The following is a 27403-nucleotide window of genomic DNA, read 5'->3' on the forward strand; positions in this document are numbered from 1 at the left end:
CAGATGAAGGAAAAAAAAAGCTAAAGGAATCATTCGAAGCTCAAAGCAAAACTGTTTATAGGACAGCTTTTAGTGCTCCAAGATTCCAGAGAGATTTCAGCAATTAACAGCATAAACTTCCATAACTTAATTCCATTCTATATGTGCATTGTTTAGTTGTTCCTGTGCTATTTAAGTTCTTCCCTGTTACAATACTACAAGAGATTTGCTGATCTCAAAAAAACTTCAAGCAGCTTCTTCACATCATCCCCGGGATCCAAAAGAAGGAGCTTAAATCCTTTGACTTCCTACGTAAGGAAAATATCCAAATAATGACCAAAATCCCTTTAAATAATTTGGGGGGGGGGGGGAGATTTAAAAAAATTTTCAATCACTTTATTTTTGCATTCGCAAAAAAAAAAATAAGTGGTGAAAGATGAAAATGTGGTGTTCCCAGAGTTATTTGTGCCTATTTGGGAATTCAGGCCACAGAAGCCACTTTTGCCTCGGACACAAATCCATCTGAATTTGGGAGTGGCACCAGTACAAACCCAAGGGGAAGAAGCCAAATCGCACCTCCCATGTTTTTTCCCCGAGCGAGCCCTGTACTCCCACTGAACTCCGAGCCAGGCCTAAGTTGCATGGTTTCACAGATGCACTTTCTTCCCAGATCGCTGAGATCCAGGGAATAATGGGAACCATCATTCCCCTTCCTGCTGAACTTGGCAAGGGCAGGCAGTGTCCCCGCAACCGAGTGACATTTGGCTGCTCGCGGGCCCGGAGCGGTTCAGTCGTTCCGACGGGGAATTCTGAATTATTAAATATATTCCAGAGGTAGCACGGAAAGAGGATGGCAAAAAGCACCTAAAAAGCCCCGTGTCCATATTCAGGGAACGGCTGAGGGGGTTTGTTTGTTTAATTACCAGCACAGGCCCACGGCTCCCAGACTGGAGCACCTGAGGGATGGCAGGAATGCCCTTTGCGGGCCACGCTGCGTTTGCTGCTGCGAGTAGGAGTCAGGATTTCTGCTCTGGAACTCGTATCCCGCTCCTCTCCAAGCGTGCTCCGGGGCTGGCTCGGGCCGTTCCCAAATCCCAGAGCGTGGCTTTTGAGCTGCCCCCGCGGAAGTGGCTGGGGCAGGGCTGGGAGGGGAGGAGGATGCCGAGTAAACATAGCTGCGAGGATGGGAGGTAACAGCATTCCTCTTCTCCTTCATCATAATTACGAAACATTAGGCACGGAAAATAGGGAAGGAGCCGCTTTTGCGGAGCTGAGGGGTTTTCAGCAGGGAAAGGCAGGAGGAACACGATCCAGGCGGGCTGCAGAGCCCCTGGAATGCTGCCTGGCAAAGGTGGCAGCGCGGGGGCACGCAGGCCCGGCCAACACCCAAACTCCAGCACCCTTCTCCTTCTTTTCTGGCCCTGAGAAATGGGGCTCCCCTTCGTGGACGGGGGTTCCACTCGTGGAACCACGGCAGCTCCAGACCTGCTGCACTGCTTCCTTTTTCAAGCAGGGTTTCATTCCAAAATCTCCCTCATAGGTTTTGTTCCCTCTCTGTTTATTCTTTTTCGGTGGCATTTCTGCACGACAAGCCCCACACACATCCCAATCCTCCACTTCCCAAATCCTCCCTGGCACTGGCGCTGTTCCTACGGAGAGCAGCGGGATCCGTGCAGGCATCCCAGGTGTGCCTCACCTGAGCAGCTCCAAAACATCTTCCCCAAAAAACCTCCATCTCATTCCAGGTTTTTGATGCTCAAACAATAAATAACAAAATCCTGCAGCTTTCCCACCGGGCCACACTCCAAAACCAGACTGTACTTAAAAAAACCCCCACAATATTCATTATCATTTCCTCGCTGAACATCCCAAATAAAAAACCAAGGAATTTAAACTGTGCTGGATTTGTAATTCCCTCGTTAGAGATGTATTAATTTGTTGCTCTAATGCAGGCCAAGCCCTAATCAAACTAATGGCAAAATGAAAAGCGAGGATTTAAATCCTTTAAAGGGACTTTGCTTGATTTGGTCAGGCAAAGAGTGGAGATTTTTTCCCTTTTTTCTGGGCCACGAGAATGGCCAATGATAAAAATTCCGCTTTTCTCTGATTCTGCTCCCACCCACACGCTATTCAAACAGCTACAGAGTGGGCAATCCAGAACAGATGCTCCCAAACGGAGGTAAAATTCCAGCCTTTAAATAGAAGGAGCAGAAATTGAACGGAACCAGGAAGATGTGGGCTTTGATTAGCAGATAAAAAACTGAAATATGTCAAATGTGACAGACCCAGGGAATTCTTGGGGGAAAAGCTGCTTCAAAATCCGATCCCCAGCCATCATCTCTTCGTTTTATAGTGCCACACACTTAAATGAGGATAAATTTCAGATAAATTTACTATGGAAGCGATTGCAAACTCCTCCCAAAATTTTAGTAGATGCGAGAAAATGAATTTTTTTTTTTTGGCAACTGTCCTAAAAAAAGGGCAAACAAAGCAGGAAAAATCAAAAGCAACCCCCCACCTCAGCCCGATGAATGTGCATTGTTCAATTGAAGTAACAGCTATTAAATCACTTTCTAAATACGATCTAAATTGGAGGGAACTCCAGGGGAGTTTGCTTCCCAATGCCTCCCAGTCTCCCCCAGTTCTCCCAGTGCAGGTCAGAGGCTGCAGCCTTGGTTCAGTGCCCTGTGCCGAACACCTGCAAACATCAAACAGAAACTCCTGGTCCTTTCCTGGGCTGACAAAAGCCTTTCATGTGAAAAATGCTCCCTGGGAATGTCAGGGCTGGAGCTCAGGTTACATTCCTTTCTCCCTCCCCACTTTTGGAACACGGGGAGAAGCCATGTTTGTGGAATTCAGGATTCAAAGGGAACGGGGCTTTACTTTCTTTTCCCTCGCAGGTCGCAAATCACAACACGGCATCACGGATTAGCTGGGGAAAAGCCACGGGGATGACTTTAAGCAGGAATTATTCCCACACTTCCTAAAGTCCGCTTAGTTTCACTTCCCTGCTTGGGATTACTTTGAGGCGCCTGGCTTTTATTTTAATCTCTGTTCTCTCCCCTCTGTAAGAGAAGTTCGGGGTTAACGCAGAGAATCTCAGTAAATTTGTTTTTAAAGAGGAATATTTAAAGGTCAGCTCAAACTTCAGAGGGAGAACTTCCAGGTGGAAAAGCAGGACCCAGCCCGCTCACTGCAATTCCCCGTTAGCAATCTGCATAATTAGAATAACAGCCTATGTCTGCTATTATTCATGGAGCTGCCTTTAAGCGTGCCACAGAAAGCATCTCTTGGAGCAGCATCCAGGTATTCTCAGCTCCAATCCCAATTTCCCAGGCTCCTCACATCCCTGCCCGGGCAAACAATAGCCACCAACACCATCCTCAGGCCACATGTCCACCCTCCCTCTGCCCGGGAGCAGCGGGGGGAATGAACCCCCAACTTTTTGGGAAGCACCACGAGCTCGCTGCAGGATTGCCTGTGTGATAAGCCAGCCATGGATATTGCAAGTGGGAAATTGCCTTGGTTTTCCCTTCCAGAGACAGCCTTTGGTGCCATTGTGCACAGAGCCGCCAACGCGCGGTGCCCGCCGCTCCACCAAGCCTTTCCCGCATCCTCAGCACCAGCCACCGGCGCGTCAGGGAATTCTCTTGGAATTCTGTCCCTGGCAGAGTTCAGGTGTTGTTTTAAGTGGTCTTTATCTCTTTATTCCTAACTTCCTGCAGCTCATTAAATCATCCTCCCGGCTACGTGAGGATGCGTCAAAACCCCTGCGATTCCTTCAGCTTGCAGGACAACAAAACGCAATTTAATCGCTCCCTGCTCCGGTTTGTCCTCCTGATCCCAACGACTCCGGAGATGAGGTTTAGGAGCAGTTATTAAATATAACTCTGGAGTCGTTTGCTGTCAGCCCAAGTGGTGGTTGCTGCATGGACTGGGCTCTGAGCATGACAAATTGATTTGTCTGGCACAACCACTCTGCGCTCCTCTCCAGCGAAAACAAATAGAGTGGAGATTCTAGATCCGGCCTCATCGCTTCAAAAATTATGTCAGAAAAGGACAAAAACTGGGATTCAAACCTAGAGCTCATATTTGGAAAGTTAGCTCAGCCCAACAGCAAAATTCTCCAAGTTGCTAGCTCGCAATATAAGCAAGTTTGCGAAGACAAAACAAACCCAGGCTGTTATTCTGAAAGTTTAAATAGAATAAAAGGCATAAAATGGAGAGCGATCCGAAAAAAAACCTGACCAAACTTCCGAGCCGAACTCCCGCCCTGGAAATAAAAAGCTAAATGATGTCCCGGTGCATTCAATAAAATGCTGAATGAAGAGGTGCCCTGCATGAGAAAACCTGCAAGTAGCAGGTATGGAGCTCTCTGCAAGGAGGGCTTCCTCTGTGGCTTGCCAGGAAGCCTTGCCCAAAGTGCCCCCACGGAGCAGGAGCGGGCAGGAATACGCCGGCCGGCGTGCTGGCACGTGGAGTGGTCTGGGAATGGAGAGCTCCCTACCTGTCCATCGAGGCACTGAAAAGCCAGGAAACGTGCTCCAGGGATCTTTGGGAGCTCTCATTTGTCAGGCACATAAAAGCCCTTCTAGAAACTTGAGTTGCCAGACAATTACTGTCCACACAAGCTCTGAGGCTGCTTTTGTCATCCCGCTCCTGTTTTTGGGGAGCGCGGGAGATGCCCGGCAGCCCTACCACAGCCAAAGGAACAAACTGTCCGCCTAAATTTCAGGAAAGTCTTCCAAAACACTCTCGTGTTTAAAAACAAAATGCCCTGCCTTTAAGCAGCAAGAGAAGATTTTAATTCCCAAAAAATATTCCATCAGCAAGCGGCCCTGTCTAATCCTAAAGACTTTTTTTCCCGGTGTTTATTCTCGGATACTTGTTTTATTTATTTAACTGCAACAGCCTCGATTCTGCTTCAATTCTAATGCACAAAATTAATTTGCACACAAGAGGTTTTGACTATCGTCCCCGACAGACAAAGAGAGGCTTTGGAATTGGAAATAAAAAATTCTCCAGGGCTCAAATCGCTAAAAGGAAAAGATAAATCTACTGTAAAACTAGAACAATTTTAAGCAATGATTAAACAGAGGAGAAGTCCAGGGGTTTTTTAAAAAATCAGAAATGTGCGGCAACGCTCTATAAACCTCCCAGGCTCGTGGAAATAACAATAATAAAAATAATAATAATACCAAAAATCAGAATAACCGGCGCTTAGGAATAATTCCGCCGCAATCCGAACGAATCTGCTCCCCGCAAGAGATTAAAGCACCACAACAAAGGTAATGCCTACGGATAAATAAATCCCAACGTTTCGCTACGGATGGAACAAAAAAACGGTACGTACTTGAGCCAGTAAAATGTCCACTTGCCAAGGAAGTTGGTCCATTTTTCCCGCTGCTCACAGGAGGTGAAAACATCTAAAAAAAAACCAAAAAAAAAAAAAACAAAGAGGCATTACTAGTGCAAAACAAGCGGTTCCCGAGTGCAGTGGCAGTCCGAAGTTGCTGGCACATTCCTTAGGAGTTGCTCTCCCCCCACCTCGAACCGTCAGCCCCCACAGCCCCTGTGCAGATTCCTCGCGGGCCCCCCCAGCGCCCCTCGGCAGCGGCGTCCCCGCTTTTCTCAGGCTCATTAGCTTCCCAAACAATCTGCCCTCGGAGCCTTTGAGCCGCGTTCTCCAGCCTGGGAAGCGGGGTTCGCTCCCCCTCTCCCCCGCCGACAAAAGCGGAAAAAGTTGGGACGGGGGCGCAACCTTGGTCATCGGCGTAGCAACGTCCATTTCCATCCCTCTCCAGGATTTGCCTGGCATGTGGGAACCCAAATAATAATAAAGCAAAGTGCCACCTGCCCTAAATTCTCATTCCGTCTCTCCCACCGAGCAATTGGAAGCCAGGCTCGCTCCTCGCCCCCTTCTCCCTCCCTCTCGCACTTCCCTCTCTCTCTTCCCAGCATTTATTTCGACCCTAATTGGTTTCTCCCTTCTCCGACGTGTCTAGTGGATAATACGCACCTTCCCTGAGTCAGAGCCTGCAAAAAGCCAAGGAACAAATGGGAAAAGTGCACCGACAAGCAGAGAGGGGGCTGCGAAGCTGCCGCAGGCTACGATTCCTGGCCAAACTTCCCCAAGCCATCCCTCAGAAGCCGAGGCTGGAGCAGCAGCAGCAGCCTGGAGCACGCAGGGGAAAGGGGAGGGGGGGGCTTGCTGGGCTTTAGGAGCAGACCTGCCTCTCCCAGCAAAAGCTCTTCCCCAAAATAAATAACTAAGTGGATAGAGAGATATTCCTGACATATTGGGGGGGAAGGGAGGGGATGGGGAGAGGAAGGAAGGGGCTGGAGGGGGAGGGGGAGCCTGACAAAACTAGACAAGTGCACGCGTCCGGCGCAACGTTCGGCCTCCAAAGCGGCCCAGGGGGACAAAAATCCCTCTTTTCCTTCGCAAATCGCTCCCAAAATCCTGGCTAGGGCGGGGTAGGAGAAGCTGGGAGCGGTTTAAATGCCAGCAGAAGCCCTAGGAGATTTCAGGGAAAACTTTAAACTGAGACGGTCGTGGATTTCTTTGCACTTTCCATGTGCCAAAATCGAAACAAGGGAAGAACCGAAAGGAGAATATCAGCGAGTCATTAGCAATTAATGAGTTCACGTGCCAACAAGGCTTGAAAATCGAAAGCACAATAAAAGTGCAATATCGGTATGATGGAATGATGAGAAATGGTCAGTTTTCAGGGCGTTTCTTTTGGCAGGAATTATGTGAGCCGTCCGAGACATGAAACCAAGCTGCGAACGCGCCTGCATCTCCCATCACGCACAATCAGAAAGACTAAAAATACTCAGTTTGGATTTTTTTTTTTTTTTTTAAAGCAAAAAAAATATTTACCATGCCTCTAGCTGCTGATTAAAAATTGCCCAATGTACTTAGAGCACAGTTTGGGGTTGGTTTTGTTGCTTTAGGGTTTTTTTTGGCTGGATTTTTTTTTTTGTTAACAGAGCAGCTAGAATTTTTTTTTTTTTACAGCTGTTGCTAATTTCCACCGTTGTTTCTTACCGCACTGAAATCCAGTAAATCACTCAGTTCTTTGTCCGTCCCTAAGGCAGCCATTCGCTGTTGGTGATGCATTTTAGCAAAATCACACAAACCTAGAAACATGGAAATAACCGCAATCAGAAATCCCGAGCCTTGCAGGAAACACAGTCGGATTTTGCTTTTTCAAGGGGGGTCGGGGAGTGGGTGGTTGAGAAGAAGAAGGGAGGGGAAAAAAAGATGGAGGGGCAGCAAAAAAAAAAACCAAAAACAACCCAACAAAAAACCAAAAACACAACAACAAGAGGAAAAAAAAAAAAAAAAAGCGATATTGTATTTCCAAAGAGGCGAGCCAAACCCGAGAACATCCACTCTTAAACCCAAATGCGGAGGAGACAAAAAAAGGCAAAGCCTCGCTCCCGGAGCATCATTTATGCAACAGGAGGTTCAGCGAGGAATGAATGAGGATCCCAGCGAAGAAACTACAGCCATCCGCTCCCAACTTTTTCCCTTTCTCCTTCTTCCACGCCAAGTAGCGTTCGGAGGCAAAGAGCGAGGAGGAAAAAAATAAATAAAACCACGGCGAGAGTGTATGTTCCGGAGCGGGTGTGGGGGGGGACAATTAGCCCCGATTCCTAATTTTTGGAGAGGATGGAGGGGGGGATGGATGGAAAGGAAGCCGCCGAGCAGCAGGAGCGGCTCGGGCCTGTGGTGAGCAGGCAGAGCCGGAGGAGGGGAGCCGGGCGGGGAAGGGAAGAGGGAAGAAGGGGCGCGGAGCTCCCGCAGCACTTTTGGACCATGATTCTTCCACCTTTATAACGGGGCCGCGCGTGACGCGGCCGCTTGGCCGAAAGGAACAATTCCTTTTTTTTTTCCCCTCCTTTGGATTATTATTCGTCTTTTTATTATTTTTTTTTAATATATTTTTTTTTAGCTCTAATCTTGCTTTGTTTCGGTCTCGATCCCAAACTTTGCAAAGCCCACCCCCCTTCCCCTTCTCTCATCCCCTCTGCCACTTTTATTCCGTATTTTCCTCTCGCAGGCCGCTAAAAAGAACTGCTCGGAGTTCATTTTCCGGCAGGAAATACAGCGGCGAGTGCCCGAGTCTGCACCTTGGTGTATCTCCCGCACGTGTAGTTACATCGTATCTATGCAATGTATATACAATGTATAGATTTACACAGCCCGGAACTTGCACTTTCTTTTCTTTTCTTTTTTTTAAAATAACATATCGGGATCGACAATTTCAATCAAAAAATAAAAATGAAAGCAAAAAAAAAAAAAAAAAGAAAAAAGAAAAAACACAGACAAGTTAGTCTAACAGCAAATTGGAACTTTACCTTAAATGGCCACAAATATGTTCACAATATTCCAAGGGAAAAAAAAAAAAAGAAAAAAAAAAACGGAATAAAAATAATCAAAATAAAAAGAGGAATCTTCTGCCAAAGTGCTTTATTGTCTCACACGTGTGTGACCTTCCAAAACCACCAAAAAGTAGGGAAAGTGTCAGTCCTGCTCCAGGTTATTCCACAGCTTTACAGGCACACTACACCTGGCTTTGTTGGGATTTGGGGGGCCCGGCCACCGGCCACAAAAAATAATATAAATTAGATTTTAAAAATTAAAAAAATTCAAAACCAAGAAAAAAAAATAAAAAGAAGGTCCGACAACTTTTTGCCCTATTGTTTTTACAGACACATGGTGACGAGGCTCGCAGCGCCGCGGCTCTCGGGGACTTACCCCCTTTTCCTTGTCCTCCCTTAAAAAAAAACCCAAAAAAAACCAAAAACCAAAAAAACCCAAATCCCGAAAAAAAAAATAAACAAACCCAGGCGACTCCCCCCCCTCGGGGGAGCGCGGGGCCGCCCGTTGCCCAACTTGGTCCAAGTTTAGAGCAGCGCCCGCCGCCTCGTCCGGCTCAGCAGCGCGGCCTCCCCCGGCGAGCCGCGGCCGATCGCATCCCGCCCGGGCAGCCGCATCGCCCGCCGCTCACATCCGGGCAATGCCCGCCGCCTTATAAGCGCCGCTCGCAGACAATGACGAGGAGGAGGAGGAGGAGGAGGAGGAGGAGGAGGAGGGCGGGAGGAAGCGGGCGGGACGGCGCGGCGGGGCCCACAAGATGGAGGGAGCCGGCCGGCCCTTCGCCGCGTTCCGCGCCGGGCCCGGGGGGCAGCGCTGCCCGCCGCCCCGAGAGCGGCTCCGCCCGGCGGCGGCACCCGGCAGGGCTCCGGGGCACCCGGGAGGGGCTCTGATACACCCGGGAGGGGCTCTGATACACCCGGCAGGGCTCCGGGGCACCCGGGAGGGGCTCTGATACACCCGGGAGGGGCTCTGATACACCCGGCAGGGCTCCGGGGCACCCGGGAGGGCTCCGGGGCACCCGGGAGGGCTCTGGTACACCCGGGAGGGGCTCCGGGGCACCCGGGAGGGGCTCCAGCACACCCGGGAGGGCTCCGGGGCACCCGGGAGGGGCTCCGGGGCACCCGGGAGCGGCTCCAGGGCACCCGGCAGGGCTCTGGTACACCCGGGAGGGGCTCCAGCAACCCCAGCACGTCCAGGAGGGCTCTCAGCACATCCATGAAAAGCTCCAACACCCTCAGAAAAACAATGGAGGTTCCAGCACCCTCAGCACACCCATGAGAGGTTCCAGCACCCCCAGCACACCCATGAGAGGTTCCAGCACCCCCAGCACACCCATGAAAAGCTCCCAGCACCCTCAGCACACCCATGAGAGGTTCCAGCACCCTCAGCACACCCATGAGAGGTTCCAGCACCCCAGCACACCCATGAGAGGTTCCAGCACCACCAGCACACCCATGAGAGGTTCCAGCACCCCCAGCACACCCATGAGAGGTTCCAGCACCCCCAGCACACCCATGAAAAGCTCCAGCACCCTCAGCACACCCACAAAAAGCTCCAGCACCACCAGCACACCTGGGAGGGCTCTCAGCACCCCCAGCACACCCATGAGGGGCTCCAGCACCCTCTGCATGACCTAGGATGGCTTCCAGCCTCCTCAGCAGACCCGTGAAGGGCTTCAGAGCCCTCAAGCAAACACCATGAGGGCTTTCAGGCCCTTTAGACCACGCTCGAAGGGTTTCAGACCCTTCAGCAAACCCCTGAGAGGTCTCAGACCCCTCAGCAAACCCGTGAGAGGTCTCAGACCCCTCAGCAAACCCCTGAGAGGTTTCAGACCCCTCAGCAGAACCATGAGGGCTTTCAGCACTCTGCAAACGCTGTGAAGGATTTCACTTGCCCTCAAACCATCATCAGACAACTTGTTACAGCCGCCTCAGCAGTTACCTGAGGGCTTCTTCAGGTCCTGCAGGCTCCATATGGGTTTCATGACCCTCTGCCATGAACAGACTCCCGTGAGGGGGTTTCAGCTCCCATAGATCCTCCAAGGGCTTCTCGTGCTCCTGGTCCTCAGCTGATCCTGTGGGGGGTCTGAGGGAGCTCACAGCTCATCCCCATGAGGGGCTGGCACCATGAAGGGGCTGGCACCATGAGGGAGCTCACAGCTCATCCCCATGAGGGGCTGGCACCATGAAGGGACAGGCACCATGAAGGGGCTGGCACCATGAGGGAGCTCACACCTCATCCCCATGAAGGGGCTGGCACCATGAGGGAGCTCGTGCCTCTCTTCCTGAGGGAGCTCGCGCCAGGCTGCCCTGAGGGGGCTCGCGAGTGGCCGTTAGCGGCTCGCGCCACTCCATCGTGAGGGAGCTCGCGCCACTCCCGCCCTGAGGGAGCTCGGCCATCCCATCCTGAGGGAGCTCGCGCCATCCGGCCCTGAGGGAGCTCGCGCCACTCCCGCCCTGAGGGGGCTCGCGAGTGGCCGTTAGCGGCTCGCGCCATTCGGCCGTTAGCGGGCTCGCGCCACTCCATCGTGAGGGAGCTCGCGCCACTCCCGCCCTGAGGGAGCTCGCGCCATCCGGCCCTGAGGGAGCTCGGCCATCCCGCCGTGAGGGAGCTCGCGCCATCCGGCCCTGAGGGAGCTCGGCCATCCCGCCGTGAGGGAGCTCGGCCATCCGGCCCTGAGGGAGCTCGGCCATCCCATCGTGAGGGAGCTCGCGCCATCCGGCCCTGAGGGAGCTCGGCCATCCCATCCTGAGGGAGCTCGGCCATCCCATCCTGAGGGAGCTCGGCCATCCCATCGTGAGGGAGCTCGCGCCACTCCCGCCCTGAGGGGGCTCGCGAGTGGCCGTTAGCGGCTCGCGCCATTCGGCCGTTAGCGGGCTCGCGCCACTCCCGCCCTGAGGGAGCTCGCGCCACTCCATCGTGAGGGAGATTCCGCCATCCCGCCCTGAGGGAGCCTCCGCCATCGCGCCCTGAGGGAGTTCGTGCCTCTCTTCCTGAGGGAGCTCCCGCCATCCCGCCCTGAGGGAGCTCGGCCATCCCGCCCTGAGGGAGCTCGGCCATCCCATCCTGAGGGAGATTCCGCCATCCCGCCCTGAGGGAGCTCGGCCATCCCATCCTGAGGGGGCTCGCGCCATCCCGCCCTGAGGGAGATTCCGCCATCCCGCCCGGAGGGAGCTCACCCCATGCAGCCATGAGGGGATTCCCAGCACTCCTCCGTGAGGGAGCTCACCCGCTCCGCCCAGAGGGGCCGGCTCCTCGGGGCTCGGGCCCAGCGACCTCCCCTGAGGCCCGGCGCAGTTTCCCTCCTTCGCCCTCGGCCTGGCCACGCTGCTGAGGCGCCGCGAGGCCTGCAGGCCCTGCCTCAGCATCAGCGAACTCTGGGAGGCTTTCCAGCGCCCCAGCCGGGATCGCGCCCAGGAAAGAGGTAGGTTTCAATTATTCCTTTTTCAGTTTTGTTTGGTTTTTATTTTTTTGGGTTTTTTTTTTTTTTTTTGGGGAGGTGCTGAGCCCGCAGTGGGGCTGGTGCATGAGCAAAGTGGTGGAAATGAAACTAAAAGAAGGAATGAGGAAAGGGGGGAATGATAGAAAATCATGGAATGGTTTGGCTTGCAAGGGTCTGTCACTGGATCAGGATGGTCCAAGCCCCATCCAGCCCAGCTTTGAACACTTCCAGGGATGCTGCTTCAAATTACGGACGGATTTGGTTGATGGTGATGGGCTGTGAGGTTGTATTTGGAAATTAAGTAGGAAAGGACTCACCCAACTGCCACCCCAGCCCTGGTATTATTCATTTCCCAGCTTTAATCTCTGGATTTCGTACTGGCCCCGTATGTCCTGCTTTCAGCCTGCCACAGGAATCCCACGTGGACAATTGGCTGAGCAGGGGAGCCTTTGGCCACCTCAGCATTCACAGGAAGCAGACTCGAGTAATTTTATAGGACTCCCTTCCCTGGAAATACCCAAGGCTGGACAGGATAAGGCACGGACAAGTGGTCAAGGGGGATGGAACTGGACAATCCTAAAAATCCCAAACCATTCCCTGAGTGCCTGGTGATTGTGAAAATTAGTCTGTTAACGTTATGGGCCTGCAGTAGGCGATGCCATGAAAGAATCCATAAGATCCAGAGCCGCCACACTGGGTTTTGTGAGAAAACAGAAGTGGAACATAGCTGGACTTATTAAATTTTATAGGATAAATCCCCCATCACCAAAGTGTTTGTTTCTCCACTTCCCAAAAATAAATAAGTGGGCAAAGGGAGCAAGAAAAACCTTGTAATTTCCATGCAGTTTCTCCCTTTGTGCTTCCTTGTTATGGTGTCAACATGAGGCTAGTTTGGCTTTGAGGGGAATGTAAACTCGTTGATTCCAGCACAGCTTTGCAAAGAATATGTTTCATTCATTGCCTCAGCAATACTGCAGATTTCCATGGAAAGGTACTTCCGGAGGTGGGGAAATATTCTTCAGTATTTGCCTGAATTCCGATTAAAATTTGGTTTGTTTTCTAATTCCCTAATGAAAGAGGATGTTTGATTTCAATTAAAGTGAAATGTCATCATTTTCGGTTGTACTAATGGATATGGAATACAGCAGTCCATTAGGGAGAAAACAGTGGATTTGGGAAAAGGCCAGGAGGTGCAGGGGATGCAAAGAGATTTCCCACGTATTTTCAATTTTTGTAATGGGCATATGTAGGTCATTATGGAAATCCATGGGTTGTGATGACAGGAATACAGAAAATACAATCAGGCAATCTCTTACCAAGGTTTCAGCAGGAATTGTTCCTATTTTGGAAATCTGGAAAAATGCCGGGACGGGGCTCAGAGTAACCTGGGCTGGTGGAAGGTTCCAGGTGCCCAAGGCCGGGTGGGGATCCTGCAAATCCCTTGCTCCAAGCCTCTTCCAGCCCAGCCTTGAACACTTCCAGGGCTGGGCCATCCCAACTTCTCTGGGAATATCATTTGGAGTGACCCTCTGGGAGAGTTTTGAGATTTCACAGTTATTCCCCCGTACGGTATTCTTTACATTATTGAGTGTTCTTTGAAGGCTCTCTAGTGCCGGCAAAAATGTGTTGTTGTTGTTGTTGTTGTTATAAATCCTTTTCTATGTGGTTTCACATCTTATTTCTGTTATTGCTGTTTGTTATTGAGCCCGGACCCGTTGGTGGCGAGGGACCCTCGGGCTGAGTCCCGTCCTTATAATTGAATTAAAAGCTGCTGTAAAAAATACACGGGAATAAGAATAGGAGAGGGATGAAGAAGGAAATAATTGGGGGAATACGTGGCTGGATTAGTTATTGTCCCAATTAGCTGCCTGAATTAGCTCCTTGACAAGGAACACGGAGGGAAGAATAAAGGGCTATCGGTGACAAGGCCAGTTTTTAGGGAAGCTGCTCCTCTAAGTGTATTATTATTGCAATATAAAGAGCTGCAGGTTTCAGTTAAATGGATTTTGATTCTGCTTATTTTTCTAACAGTAGATTGGTTTCACTTCCATATTAATCTCCTTGTATTAAACCACAGAAATTCCAACCTTTGTTTTCCTGGGAGCAGCCTAGGACATAATCTAACTTTACAGAAAAATACGAGTATTTGTGCTTAGTGAAGAGATTGAGGTTGGATTTAAATCCTGTGAACTGGCCACACAATTATGTCATTTCCAGGTCTGGGTGAAGTTGATTAGTTGGAACAAACATGAGCACTTGAGCTAATTTGCATGGCAAACTGGTTTTAATGTTTTGGAGGGAAACAAATTCCTTTTCAAAGTAATGGCTTTAGGCTGTGCCAGGCCGAACACGGGAGGAATTTCTGCGTGGGAGGGGAGTCCCCATTGCTGGGGTGTCCCAGGGAACACGTGGATGTGGCACTGAGTTAAATGAAATCGTCTATGAGAACACTCAGCTGGCACGGCGCTGTCCCCCTGTCTGTCCCCACCCGACAGGGACACGGCCCCACGCCTGTCACCGCCTGCTGCGTGGCCGCACTGGGGAAGGTGCAGGATGCGCTTTTCCAGGTTCTGATCGGAGGCTTCAGGGAAACATCCGACATTCCCGAGCTTAACTGCAGTCCGTGCCCAGCTAAGCTGCCTCCAGCTGGCATCTCCGGCCACTCGGGCTGGTTCCGCTTCAGTCACCGCCTGAAAAAGCCTCTGCGTGCGGGGCTGCAGATGGGCAGGAGTGCCCGCCGTGGGCTCCGGCCTGCACAGAGCAGCCGGGCCGCAGCGAGAGCAGCTCGAAGGTCCTTCCAGCCCAGCCCTTCTGGGATCCTGAGGATGTAATTGCATCAGCAGGAAGCACGGGGAAGGTGAGGGCTGCGGGGGGAGAGGAGTGAGGCGGGGGGGCAGTTATCCAGCATGGATAACTCCCCAGCAACCCGCTGGAGGGAGGGACTTGGTCCCCTCCCGAAACCCCAAACCAGCCTCGCTTGGATCTGCCAAGCACCTGCGAAGGAATGCAGCTGCAAGGCCCTGGGAAAACAATGGGAACTGTGACAGTTCATTAATATAAGGCAGCGCCGAGATTGATTTGGGAAAGCCATTGCTACAGGATTCCACTGGAGGACTCAGTGGCATTCCCGAGGTATGCCAGGGAGCACTAGCAAGGGCCGTGCATGTGTGCATGTCATGTAAACCCCAGTTTGGGAACTGGGACAGCTCACTGGGTCTGTCAGCAAAACAAATGGAGGAGCACTGATTGCTTCAGCACTTCCTTCCCTCGTTTTTTATTCCGTATTCACTTCATAGGTTGGGATTTTTCCTTGTTTCTATTTTTTTTATAGTTTGCTCTGGCTATTTTTTTCTGGTGAAGCAAGGGTTTGGAAAGTGCAGGCAGCATTTCAAACTGTGATCTGCACAGATGGGAATGAAGGAACATTCTCCAGGCGAAAATTGTTCTCAGAGACATTTGGATTGAGCAGGATTTGTCTGTGTGCGGGGCGGAACATCCTGATTTCCAACAGGAGGGAGCTCGGGCAGCACAGGGGTGCTGGGCACAGAGCAGGGCACCTCCCAGCAGGCAGTGCCCAGCCAGTGGGGCCAGCCCAAGGATCCAACCCGTTCTGCCATGGCAGAGGCACGGTGCAAGGCACAGTAACCCACGGGGAGGGTCGTCCCGTGGAAAAACACACGTGGTCAGGCCACTGAGGTGCTTTGTTGGTGTCGTATCCTCACGACCCTCGCTGCTTCTAATGAGTTTGAGGTGTGTGTGTGTAGCCCGGCGCTTGATGAAGAGTTTCTGTCACCACAGGCAGCAGTTACAAATGACAGGGTGGGCAGGGATGGGCTGGGCAAATCCAAAACAATTTGCTTTGCATAGATTAGCAGCTCCTAAAGAGATCCCACATTCATCTGGGAGAGGTTTTCAGGGTGCAGTGTCAGAGAGAGGCTTTGCTGCCCACGTCTTGTGTTTTTCCCCACTTCCCTCCTCTCTTCCCTCCTCCCCCTTTTTGGTTTCCAAACTGAATTTCCCGATTTCCAGATGCAACTGCAATATAACGTGGAAATAAAAGCAGGCGGTTAAATTATCGGAGCCCATAATCTCTCCCAAAGAAAAAGGGGGGACGATCCAACTCCATTTTCCTGCTTATGGGTCCCCGTTGCTGTACTAGTGGTAAATACACGAGGAGCTCGGCTCATCAAATTTTTAAGCACAGGATGCACAAAGGAAGCTCCAGAGTGTCTGGAAAAGCTCGTGGCATCGGTCAAAAGCAGCTCTTGGGGCTGAGGCGTTGCCAGCTCCCCATTCATCATCACTTCCCTTCCATGCCTGCGTTCCTTTTGTTCTCTAAACCCTAAATTTCCATGGTTTAATTTTCCTCCTCTCCCGGAATGGCTTTGCAAATGCTTAGCCTTAAGTAATAGTCAGTAAAGGCGAATTACCTTAAATCAAGCAAGGGTTATCTAATTTAGAAAATAGGAAATAGAGAGAAAATCAAACTAAATGAAATGTAAACAGGATAATTCATATCTAATCCATGGGCTTGCTCAACAGGAAGAGTCTTTTAGTTGTGCTCCGTTGAGCTCCCGTTCCAAGCACCGCTCACAGGTCTTTGAGCCCTAACCACCGATCTCTTTAGGCCCTGCACTCCCAAAATCCTACGGGACATGGGATTTCTCATGTCCATTTTTGCTTTCATCATAGCACCTCCAGCTGAGCTGCTCCTTTCTCAGTTTCCCTCAGTGCTTTTTTGGCACACGCTCACTCACCTGTACCTTTTGTAAGCACTTGGGGATGGGGCAGCACCAGAGCAGAGTTTCCTATACAACCAGGCAAGACACTCCATAGAATCCCACACTGGCTTGGGTTGGGGGGGACTTAAAGATCACCTCCTTCCACCCAGGGCCACCTCCCACTACCCCAGGTTGCTCCAAGCCCCGTCCAGGCTGGCCTTGGACACTGCCAGGGATGCCACAGCTTCTCTGGGCACCCTGTGCCGGGCCTGCCCACCCTCCCAGGGAAGAATTCCTTCCCAGTATCCCAGCCAAAGCTCCCCAGTTTCCCCAGCCACTGGCTCTCTCCCCTGCCTTTTATTAATATGCAGCGCAGCGCCGGCCCCCGGCCTAATGAAGCTTATTACAGGATCCTGCCAGAAAGCTTTCCAACTTCCTTCCAATTAGCACTCGGTGCTTCAGAGGAATCCTCGCAGTACGGGGAGCTGTTTGGCAATTGCACAGCACCTTTTTTTCTGCAACTTCACTGAAGATGTCCTTGTTAGATTAAAGACTCCTCAGATGCTGATTACCCCCTCCGGGTGGGTTCTTCATTGTTCTCCACGCTCAGGAGTTGTTGTATATGTTTTATTTAGGTTACAGCTTACAGGGATCGTATTGGTTTGTTATGGATTCGTGGAATGGTTTGGGTTGGAAGGGATTTTAATCCCATCCCATTCCACGCCCTTCCATTATCCCAGGCAGCTCTCAGCCCTGTCCAAGCTGGCCTGCGACACTTCCAGGGAAGGGGGGAGTCCACTCAGATAAGGGCATTTTAGATTGGCACTTGAGAAAATGCACTGGGAGCAGGACGGATCCTGGCAGGGACTGGGTCTAAAACAAGGGAGAACATTCCCAGCCATGCAGCAGCACCATCTCACCTGCAGCCGAGCTGTTCCTGCATGTGCTCCATGTGGGAAATGCAGGAAAGTCATCCCTGTGATCCGCTCCGGGCACGGTGCTTCCTGCACCTCATTCCTGCTGAGTGATCCAAGGCCAGCCTGGAGCAGCCTGGCATAGTGAAAGGTGGAAAGGAATGATCCTTAAAATCCCTTCCAACCCGAACCGTTCCAGAATTCATTCTAGGATTCCAGAACCTTCTCTGCCCCAAAGCCTGCAGCCAGGAGTTTTGGCCCTGTTGCCATGCCAGCGACTCCCAAGTGATGCTTTGTCCCTGGTGGTGAAATGAGGACGGTGCTGGGGTATGCCTTCCATCCCTGAGCTCCCCGGTGCAAGGTGGGAGCGCAGCCCTGCTCCCAGGAGGCGCAGGGAAACCTGGTCCAGCCCAGGGTTTGTTCCCCTTCTCCCAGTTTCACTCAGATTCTGAAGAATTCCCAGTGATTACTTTTCCAGGGAAACCCTAACAATGAGACTCTTTCAAGGTTAGCATATCAAGGAGAGGAGGCTTCATTCCACTGTGGCAATTAAGGAGAAGGAGTATCAGCAGGTCACATCTTGCTTCCGGTGCATCGGGAATTGTTTTGCTGTGGAGTTTGGAAGGAAGCAGGATTGGGGCTGTACTTGGTATTTAAAACAAACAAACCTATCTATTAAATGAGACTGTGGAATGGGGCACGGAAGTAAAACCGAGACCGTTAAATTACAGATAACAGGGGAAGAGTCCAAATTTTCCCAAATGTTCTCGGTTTTCAGTTTTTTCCTAACGACCGTCGTTATATTTTGATGTGGTTAATAATACAGCAGAGGTTAAATGAAACATGAAAAAGGGCTGTACATTAAAATTGAGATAACTCTTCCTTCAGTGAAGTGGAACCCAGCAGATGTAGCTGCACACTGTAATTGCTGCCTGTTTCCTGTCACTCTGATTAAGTTGCATTGTCCCTGCTCCAAGTGTAGGAATCAGTGGCTTCCCATAGGGCACAGCATGGGACAACTGGCTTCGGCAGGCAAATGACTCTGTGCACCTCCTGCTTGTCCTGGTAATGGTATAGACACACAATATCCATTGATGACTCCTAAAATCAATAGGCTGTGCAGTGGGAGAGGCTCCAGGGCTTCCACGGGAGAGGCACTCCAGTCAAGGGCTGGGATTTTGGGAACGCTTCCATTCCCTGGTTCAGGAGGCCGAATAAGCCCAGGGCCTGGCTGCTGTGTTAGTTGTGCTTCTCAGGAGTCACTCTGCACCTTCCAGCGTTGCTGCTCTGATTCCAAAGCCCGGGATCTCAGAATTGTGGGATGGGGCAGCCTGGAAGGGAGCGGGCGCCTCTGCGGGGCAACCTTCCACCAGAGCAGGCTGCTTCCAGCCCTGCCCAGCCTGGCACTCCTCGGGCACCCCTTTCCCTTTGCAAGCCTGAATCCCTCTGTGGAGGAGTGCTTGGAGCTTCAGGGCAGCGTGGGCTGGTGCCAGAGGGATCTGGAGTGATTCCAGACCCAGGGAATACTTCCCTTGCTCACAGTGTTTAGGTGGCTGAGGAACTGGAATGTTTTGCATCCTGAGTCATCAAACGAGCATCAGCTGGGCTGTGGATTTGGATTTGGGATTGAGGCATGTCTCCCCTCCCTGGCAGTGTCCGAGGCCGGGCTTGGACCACCCTGCAGTGGGTGGGAGGTGTCCCTGCCCATGGCAGGCAGTGGCATGAGATGGCTTTAAGGTCTCTCCCAGCCCAAGCCGTTCTGGGATACCAGGATTCTAGAAAATCCCATTTTGGCTGCTTAATCCCCAGCTGCATCTGGGGCCTAGCTTTCTAAAAATGGAAATTAATATTAAAAGTCGTTCCTTAACACATGTTTATTTTCTAATTTATAGAATGTACCTATTACACTCTCCAGACACATGTGCTTGATTATAATGATTATCATATGTATTTTCCAAGGCACTCATCACCATAATATCAAATGTCATTAGAGAAATTAGGGAAGAGCAGCAGCATTCCTTCCAAGGAAAAGCCAGTTTCCTCCTTTCCCACCACAGCAGTGAGAGCTCAGAAGCTCAGCTGATTTTCTGCCACTTTTGTTTCAGCTCAACACAAAACAGCCAAATCCCGGGGGGAAACGTGCAGCGTGCACCTGAAGCCAAAAGCTCAGTGAAATCCCATGTCAAAATGTCCTGGAACTGTGCGGGGAAACGCTCTCCAAAATGGGGGTTGGCCACCGAGCCCTGCTTTTCCTCCCCATCCCGGCCAGCACAGGCACTCCCAGCACACCCTGGTTACAGGCAGGAGCGAGGGAGGAGGAAAACACAAACACCAGCAGATCCTGAGCTCAGGCCTGGGTCACAAAGCCCGACTCGAGTCCTGCTTGCTGCTCCCAGGGGCGCTTTTTTTAACTCATTTAAAGACTTCCTGCTGAGAATTGCGATTTCTGGAGCAAAACCCGATTTCAGGCCTTGGGGAGGAGATCAGCGAGGTGCCAGGGGATTTACACGATGCTCCACGTGTCTTCCCAGAGGTGGGAGAAGCGGGTCTGGATTGCTTTAGGACAGCCCGGGGCTTTTCTTTCAATATTTACTTCTTTAGGCTCCAGCAGAGGAGGGAAACAGCTGGAGATGACACAGACATCCCACGATTCCAGACCTAGCCGGTTTATCTGGAAGACACGTGTTGGCTTTCAAGGCTGTGTGTATCCAAGAGCAGCGAGGGGGCTGCTCCGGGTTGGGAGGCTCCAAGCTCCTCCAGAAGGGGCCAGGAAGAGCAGGGCACGGTGTGATCCACACACTCGGAGCACAGGAAGGTGCTGCTGCACGTGTCATTCCCTCTCTGTATCGTAACTAATTAAAAAGAAGCATTGCTCTTCCGCGGCGGAGTCATCTTCGCTCATCCCCAGGTTTTCAGCCCAGCTTCCAGCAGCTCCTGGGGATTGAAGGTCTCGGCTTTGGCCGCTGCTCAGCAGAAGAGTCCCTTAAATCCAGTCTGTGTCGCGGGGGTGAAGCAGCAGCAGCAGGGAGCTGCCTTTGGATTGCTGACTCCGACTAAATCCTTGGGTTTTTTCTTCCTTTGCGTCATTTCTGTGATTATTTTTGTGCTTCATATGCTCAAAAATCCCTGGGGAATAGGGGAAAAAAAAAAAATCTCTTTTTTTTTTTTTTTCATATTTTTGCTTTGCAAGTCACTTTGCAAAGAAGCACTTTGGTGTCTTCAGAAGGTTTGAAACCCACCTGTTTCCTGGGAAGAGGGACAGAGCCCGGTGGATCCCAGTGGGAACTTTAGGGGAAATGAAATACATTGGCCCCACACCTGGGAAGAGGGATTTAGAGCAGGATTTTCGGTCTCAAAGCAAAGATTTATTTTGCTTGTAGAAAGAGAGCTGGGAGAACAGAGTGTTCCTCCTGCTCTGGCAGGGATTCCACTCTGCCTCCATGCATCCCGGGCATGCCAGCAGTGCTCCAGGGAAGGACTTACCTTGGAAAAGAAGGACCAGAGCAGGGGGAAAGGGACCGGTGGGGCTTGGGAGGACACTTGAAACACCTCTAAGGTCACTTGGATAATCTAATCCTACTCAGGATGATATCTAGCTCCGGCAGGAACTCTTGGAAGGCTTTAAACAACATCCATCTTCATTATTTCCCACCCTCGTGTCTGTATGATTGATTCCTGCTAAATTTGGTTTAATTGCTCAGAAGGTCTTAAGGAATGACATTTGGAGAGAGCCAAATGGGATGTCTGAGCTCCCCCTGCTGCTCCGCCGCACGCAGCCACCCAGCACCCAGCGCTCCGCAGAGAGCACCGGCAGCGCCTCCTGCACCGGGAGCAGCGGGTGCCACCTTCCGCTCCCCCAGGGTGCTCCAAACTCCATCCAAGCTGGCCTTGGGCACTGCCGGGGATCCACAGCTTCTCTGGGCTCCCTGTGGGATTTCCAGCGAGGGATTTCCTCCCAAAATCCCATCTAACCCCGCTGTCCTGCACGGAGGCGAGGGGAGAGGGAAGGGAAAGCTGGAAGTAAAGCCATACTTGTGCCCCAAAGATCAATAACCAGGAAGAAAGCCCCGGCAGCAAATCCGACATTAACTACTCGTTATTTACACTCTGCCATCGCCACGAGCCGGTGCGTGGCCACAAAAGCTGCGGCAAGATCCCCATTTCCAAGCAGAGTTTTAATTATTTGTAAAAGCCTTCAATTGTTCACCAGATAATGTCATGGATTGGTCCTCCCAGTGTGAAGTGCAACCGTCCAGAACCCCCACAGTATTATAAATAGGCTTCGGAGCCGGGATTGATTGATGTTTGGCATAAAATCTATTCCTCGGAGCATGTGTATTCCTTCTGTTCACCAGTTTCATACAAATATACTTGGGCTGATTTTTTTATTCAAATCTCCAATTTATGTCGGGTTTCGACTGTTAAATATTTAAAGGCTTTTTCATCTTTTTTTTCCGTATTCCTCTTTTCCGCGCAAGGTAGGGAAATCTTGTGCCGAACGCAAACAAGACTCAGAGATTTAGCGCGTTCCTGGGGGGGAGAGAAAAGCTTTATTAATTATATTGAGACTCAAATAATAGTCTTCCCTGACACTAATGTTCCATCAGTTCCAACCACAAGGATCCTGTGGGATAGCTTTAGAGCCCTTCTCGGGATCGAGATTACGGCATTTATGGCTCCGTAGAAGGAGGAATTTAATCAACGGCGCTCGGAGTTTGGAGAGATGGTCGGAGCCGGGGCGGCGGTGAGGGATGAGAGCTGCAGGCACCAGGAGCTGCTCCAGGGGAGTGCTGACACTGAATCTGAGTGCCTGTTGGGAATCCCACCCCCCACGGTTGGGAATTCCCTCCGCTCGCTCCGGGGTCCTGCCTGGAAATCCCTCCTTGCTCCACCTGGGCTGCCTCCGACAGGCGCGCTCTGCCAGGAGCGTCTCTTCCAAGGGTTTACTGAAGTTTTCACTCATCAAACCAATGCTCGGAAATAACTTTATTGCGGAATTCTTCTGACATCGGGACTTTATTCCGTCCGCCCTTTTTCCCCCCCCGTGGATTTCGCTCTCCTCACCCTGGTGGCTGTGATTAATTCATTTATTCATGCTTTTGCAAGAGTGGGAGTCAGGAGGCCAGACCCAATTATGTCTTATTTATTATTTTGTGTATTAGAGTAAAATCCGGAGACACGGGTGAAACAATGGATGTACATTCCTCCTCCCACTGGAAATTCTAATTCCTGGTAAAAAACCCACGCTTGAGCACCCAAACGGCCCTGAACTGATGTGGGGGTGCCTGTGGGGTTGGTGAGGGAAGGGAATAAAGAGATCACAGGGCAGGAATGAGCAGGAATGTTAGGAAGGAAATCAGGCTGCAAGATCTCAAAGTCTCACCAAAAACCTGCTTTTGCACTCAGATAATTCACCTGTATTTTAGAAGTGCTGTGAACTCCACCAGGTTCCCTTTTATTGGATATCAGATTTCCAATAGGTTTCTGGCTCCCAGTTTGTTCCCTGGCTAAACTGGGTGCCCCATTTGGTGCCCCAGTCACCGATACAATTGAATTGTACCTGTCGTGATTTCCCAGGATCTGTTTCTGGCTGTGAAACCTGCACAAGGTCAGGCACCAGAGCCAGGAGAAAGGGATGTTCCAGTGCTCAGTGGAAGCTTCAACTAGGAATTAATTTATCTCTGGTAGCACTTGACAAAGCTCAGCTCCTGATGCCTCAGCCTTTATAGTCACATCTGTTAGTTTAGAGCATTTATTGGAGGAGCCTTGACAAAGACAAAAACAGATGATGGAAATCTCATCTGTCAAAACTGTTATTAAAGCTGGGAACAGTGTGAGGTTTGGTTTAAATTGAAAGCATCATTTATATTTTATCCAACGTTTTGCAAACAATAACACCGGGGAAGGATTTGGGGGGCCCAAGTGGGAAATGGGAAAGGGGAAATGGGGAATGAGGAGTGGAAACGGGGAATGGGGAATGGAAACGGGGAATGGGAAACGGGGAATGGGGAATGGGAAACAGGGAATGGGAAATGGGAAAGGCAGGCTCTTGGCTGCCCCTGTGGGAGCTTCCTGCAGAGAATCCCAAATGCTGTGGGATGGAGGGGCCTTAAAGGCCATCTCGTTCCAAGCAGGAACTCCCCACCAGAGCAGGTTGCTCCAGGCCCATCCAAGCTGGCCCTGGCACAGGGTGCCCAGAGCAGCTCTGGCTGCCCCCTGGATCCCTGGCAGTGCCCCAGGCCGGGCTGGACAGCGCTTGGAGCAGCCTGGGACAGTGGATTTGGGATTTTTGCCATCCCAAATGCCATCCTTCCTGCAGGACTGCCAAGTGGGGTTTCCGTGAGTCAGAGCAAGGTTCACAGAACAAGCTTTACATGGCAGAGAACGAAGCAGAGCCCATTTCCAAAGGCAGCAATTGACTCCGTGGAGCAGCCGAATCCCTGGGCTGCCGTTGCAAGCACTGATGGCTGAATTAAACTAATGATGGGGAGATCTCTGAGGAGTCAGCCTGGCAAGTGGGAATGGTGTTTTCCAAACATTCAGCATTAACCTAACTCTGCTCCAGTGAAGTAAAACCCTGGCTGAGTTCGGTGGGAGCGGAGCTCAGATTCCCTGTCAGCCCTTCCCGAGTCTTGTGCCCTCAGATATTCCAAAAACCTGACATCCAACTGTTCCTAGGGGCTTCCCTTGTTTTGTTTTCCATTAACTACACAGGGGCTTCCATTGGAATGGTTTATCTAACCTTATTCCAAGCTTGGGAATTTATATTCAAAATACTTCCAGGTCCAAGGTGCTCTGGTACAACTGGAAATTAGATTTTTTTTCCACAATTTAGATCTTATAATTGTCTTTGTTCCTGCCTGATGCAGTAATTTGGGGTTGTTACAGTAGCTCTTTATGGGTTTGTGGGATCTGTGGGATTTGGGATATCTGACATTTCCTGGGGATACAGGTACAAATGTATCCCATCCCTCTCCATCCCTGGAATGTTCTGGGCCAGGCTGGGCAGGGCTCGGGGCAGCCTGGGATCCTGGAAGGTGTCGCTGCCCGTGGAATGAAAGGCTCCTTAAGGTCCCTTCCCACCCAAAGCGTTCTGGGGTCCCGTGATTCTCCAAAGGCATGGTGGCCCTGGAAGCAGCTTGGAGGACTGGCAGCGCCGTATTTCAGCTGGATTTGGGGTGCCAGGCAGCGAGAGGCCAGCAGCATGCCCACAGTCCTGGCCCAGGACATGGAGACAGGAGCATGGGAGCATGGCAGGCAGGCACCTCTGCTGCCCTGGCACTTCCCGGGAAGCACCTCTGCTGCCCTGGCACTTCCCAAGGAGGCATCTCTGCTGCCCTGGCACTTCCCAGGAGGCACCTCTGCTGCCCTGGCACTTCCCAAGGAGGCATCTCTGCTGCCCTGGCACTTCCCAGGAGGCACCTCTGCTGCCCTGGCACTTCCCGGGAAGCACCTCTGCTGCCCTGGCACTTCCCAAGGAGGCACCTCTGCTGCCCTGGCACTTCCCGGGAAGCACCTCTGCTGCCCTGGCACTTCCCAAGGAGGCACCTCTGCTGCCCTGGCACTTCCCGAGGAGGCACCTCTGCTGCCCTGGCACTTCCCGGGAAGCATCTCTGCTGCCCTGGCACTTCCTGGGAAGCATCTCTGCTGCCCTGGCACTTCCCGGGAAGCACCTCTGCTGCCCTGGCACTTCCCGGGAGGTGAGCACGGCCTGCGGCAGGGTGAGCTCCGGGCTCTATTTTGGGAAGCAGCACGTCCCTGCCTGCCAGGCACTACCTTGCCTATCCCTAAATCCCATCCAACTTCAACGCTCAACTTCGGAATTGCTTGGGATGGGCTCTGGCTGCCTCCTACTCGTGCCTTTCTATCCTTAGCAGGATTCACAGGCTTTCAGCTCCCTCACACTTCTCGCTCTCTAATCTTAGCGCCGCTGCCAGCTTTAGAGAGGCTTCGAGCTCCAGGGTCTCTCACTTGTGTGCAGGCTCTTTCTGGGACACAGCCAAGTAGGTGAAAAACTCGGGAAGGGGGAAGGGGAGAGCTGGGGCTGCTCTCAGATGTTGCAGGCTGGAGCTGAACCTGCCTCGGGATCTGCTGTGGTTTTCTGTGCTGCTTTCCTGAGGTGCTCAAAAGGGTTTGGTCAGGGGGAGGTGGCAGCTCCTGCCTCGGTGGCTGTGGAGCACCTGGAGTTGTGACCCTCGCCCTGGGGGGATTTGCAGGGTGCGTTGGACACGGATCCACTGGAGCACATTCCCTGTGTTTGGAGCTGGCTCCGTGCTGCTGGCTTGGCTGATTCCATAAGCCACAAGCTGCTCCTCTGTCAAGTGTCTCCTGCTTTGTCTCTATTTGCTCCCAAGGGTGTCTGTGGAGGTTGGATCAACTTTCCAGAGTGAAACAGCTCTTCCCCAAATAAAGCCTTCCAAGATGCTGCTGTGCCACATGTTCCCACCGAGCCACGGAGGGGGAAGCCATTCCTGCATCTCTCCTGTTGCCCTGAGGAGCTGCGGCTGCCAGAGGACCTGTGGCTGCCCCACTCCTGGAACTGTTCAAGGCCAGGCTGGGATGGTGGAAAGGTGCTCCTCTGATGGCAGGGATGGAGCGAGACGTTCCTTAAGGTCCCTGCCAGCCCAGCTGCCCTCTGCCCGCAGTTGGCAATCCCACCCGGAGACGGGTGCAGGCAGGGTGGCACCGGCACTGCCACCCTCACCAAAGGCCAGGGCAGCTTCCCTGCAGCCAGCCGAGCTCTGTGCTGCAGTTGTTTGCTGTATCCTGAATTCCCACATAGCCTTGTTCCCATGGCTGGGATGACGTTTGCCCGGCATGATTCATGCTGGCAGTTCCTGCCTGGAGCTGCATCCAGGAGTTTTATTTTGGGATGAATACCTACCCGGAGGATGGAGATGCAGGGAAAACACTCCTGTGCCAACTGCAAAGGCAGCAGCACTTTGGCCTTCCTGGAGCCAAAGGAGTGGTCGGGCCTGGGACAGGTGGAATTTCTGCTGGGGCTGGCCAGCCCACAGATCTAGCCCTGTTTTTACACCCAGAGGAGGCTGGAAGCTGCAACTCTGACCAAATAAATGCTGTAAGAGCTCTGCCTCTCCAAAATAAACTAATCCTGTGGTTTCCTTGGTGGATAGTCAGAGTCAGCCCTCAGGAGCTTCCTGTGGTGCAGGCAAACGTTGTCCTGCTTTTCCAGAGAAGAAAACCAGGACGTGGTGCCAGTTCTGAAATCCATGTCCTGCCTTTCAGTCTTTAACTGAAGTTCTTAAAGATGGGATGATCCATTGGGATGGAAGCTCTGCTCTCTACTGAAACTCAGGATACATACAGAGTGGCGTGGCTGGAGACACCAGGCACTCACAGGGAACAGTGCACAGTGTTTTGTAATCATATTCCAAAGGATAAATCCCAGCAAACAGAAATAAAATATTTCATTGTTCATTTCCCCATCTCAATAACAGGTGGGAATTAAATTAAAGCAATAACAAATTAACTTGGTTGTGTTTAGCAGGAGCTCAACTGCTCCTAAACTCCACGGCCTGGGAGGAAATGCCTTGTTCAGCCTCATTTTTGGGGTATTTTGGAAGAATAAAATCCCCCTGGAATATTTATTGATGTGAAATGTGCAGCTCTGTGCTTGTTGAAAGAGCCACTGTGAACTGGCGTTTGCAGAGCAGTCTGAGCTCTGCGAGCAGAGCTGGAGCAAGTGGAATATTTGCCTGGCTTTGGCAAGGAGGAATATTGTAAAGAATTCCAGGAGTGGAATTCGACTCCCGATTTTCCTGGGCTGGGTGGCACCCGGCCCTTGTGGGGCTGTTTTCTTTGGCCTGGCTGCTTGTGTTATGTAATGGTTCTTTTTGCTAATTAAGCAGCGAGGCCAGGCTGGAATTAGCAGGGAGGAAGTCGGGGTAATGGAAAAGAGGGAGCGCAGACCCTGCTGGGTTACATCATCCCCTTCCTG

The 27403-nt window shown here is 51.6% G+C and overlaps 2 protein-coding genes across 44 annotated transcripts in view; one reads left to right on the plus strand and one right to left on the minus strand.

The window, feature by feature from the left end:
- The window catches only part of LOC146763228 (transcription factor 4-like), a 111870-nt gene extending 102873 nt beyond the window's left edge, over positions 1–8997 (minus strand). For 9 of the 40 annotated variants that reach the window (XM_085571389.1, XM_085571392.1, XM_085571384.1 and 6 more), the window contains exons 1-3: positions 8347–8997; positions 7031–7122; positions 5333–5405 (exon numbers count right to left, since the gene is read on the minus strand). In XM_085571389.1, coding sequence (XP_085427515.1) covers positions 5333–5405; positions 7031–7102 — 145 coding nt within the window. In that variant the 5' untranslated portion in view covers positions 7103–7122; positions 8347–8997. The other 31 variants (XM_085571397.1, XM_085571394.1, XM_085571386.1 and 28 more) reach the window with 19 other exon arrangements.
- Positions 8998–10800: 1803 nt separating this feature from the next.
- LOC110481843 (uncharacterized) overlaps positions 10801–27403 on the plus strand; it is a 75664-nt gene continuing 59061 nt past the window's right edge. The window contains exon 1 of one of the 4 annotated variants that reach the window (XM_085571416.1): positions 10801–11792. The gene's annotated coding sequence lies outside the window, so the exon portion shown is untranslated. The remainder of the gene's footprint in view (positions 11793–27403) is intronic. The other 3 variants (XM_085571418.1, XM_085571417.1, XM_085571420.1) reach the window with 3 other exon arrangements.

This window comes from Lonchura striata, chromosome W (assembly GCF_050655825.1).
Source record: "Lonchura striata isolate lonStrDom1 chromosome W, ASM5065582v1, whole genome shotgun sequence".
NCBI lineage: Eukaryota > Metazoa > Chordata > Aves > Passeriformes > Estrildidae > Lonchura > Lonchura striata.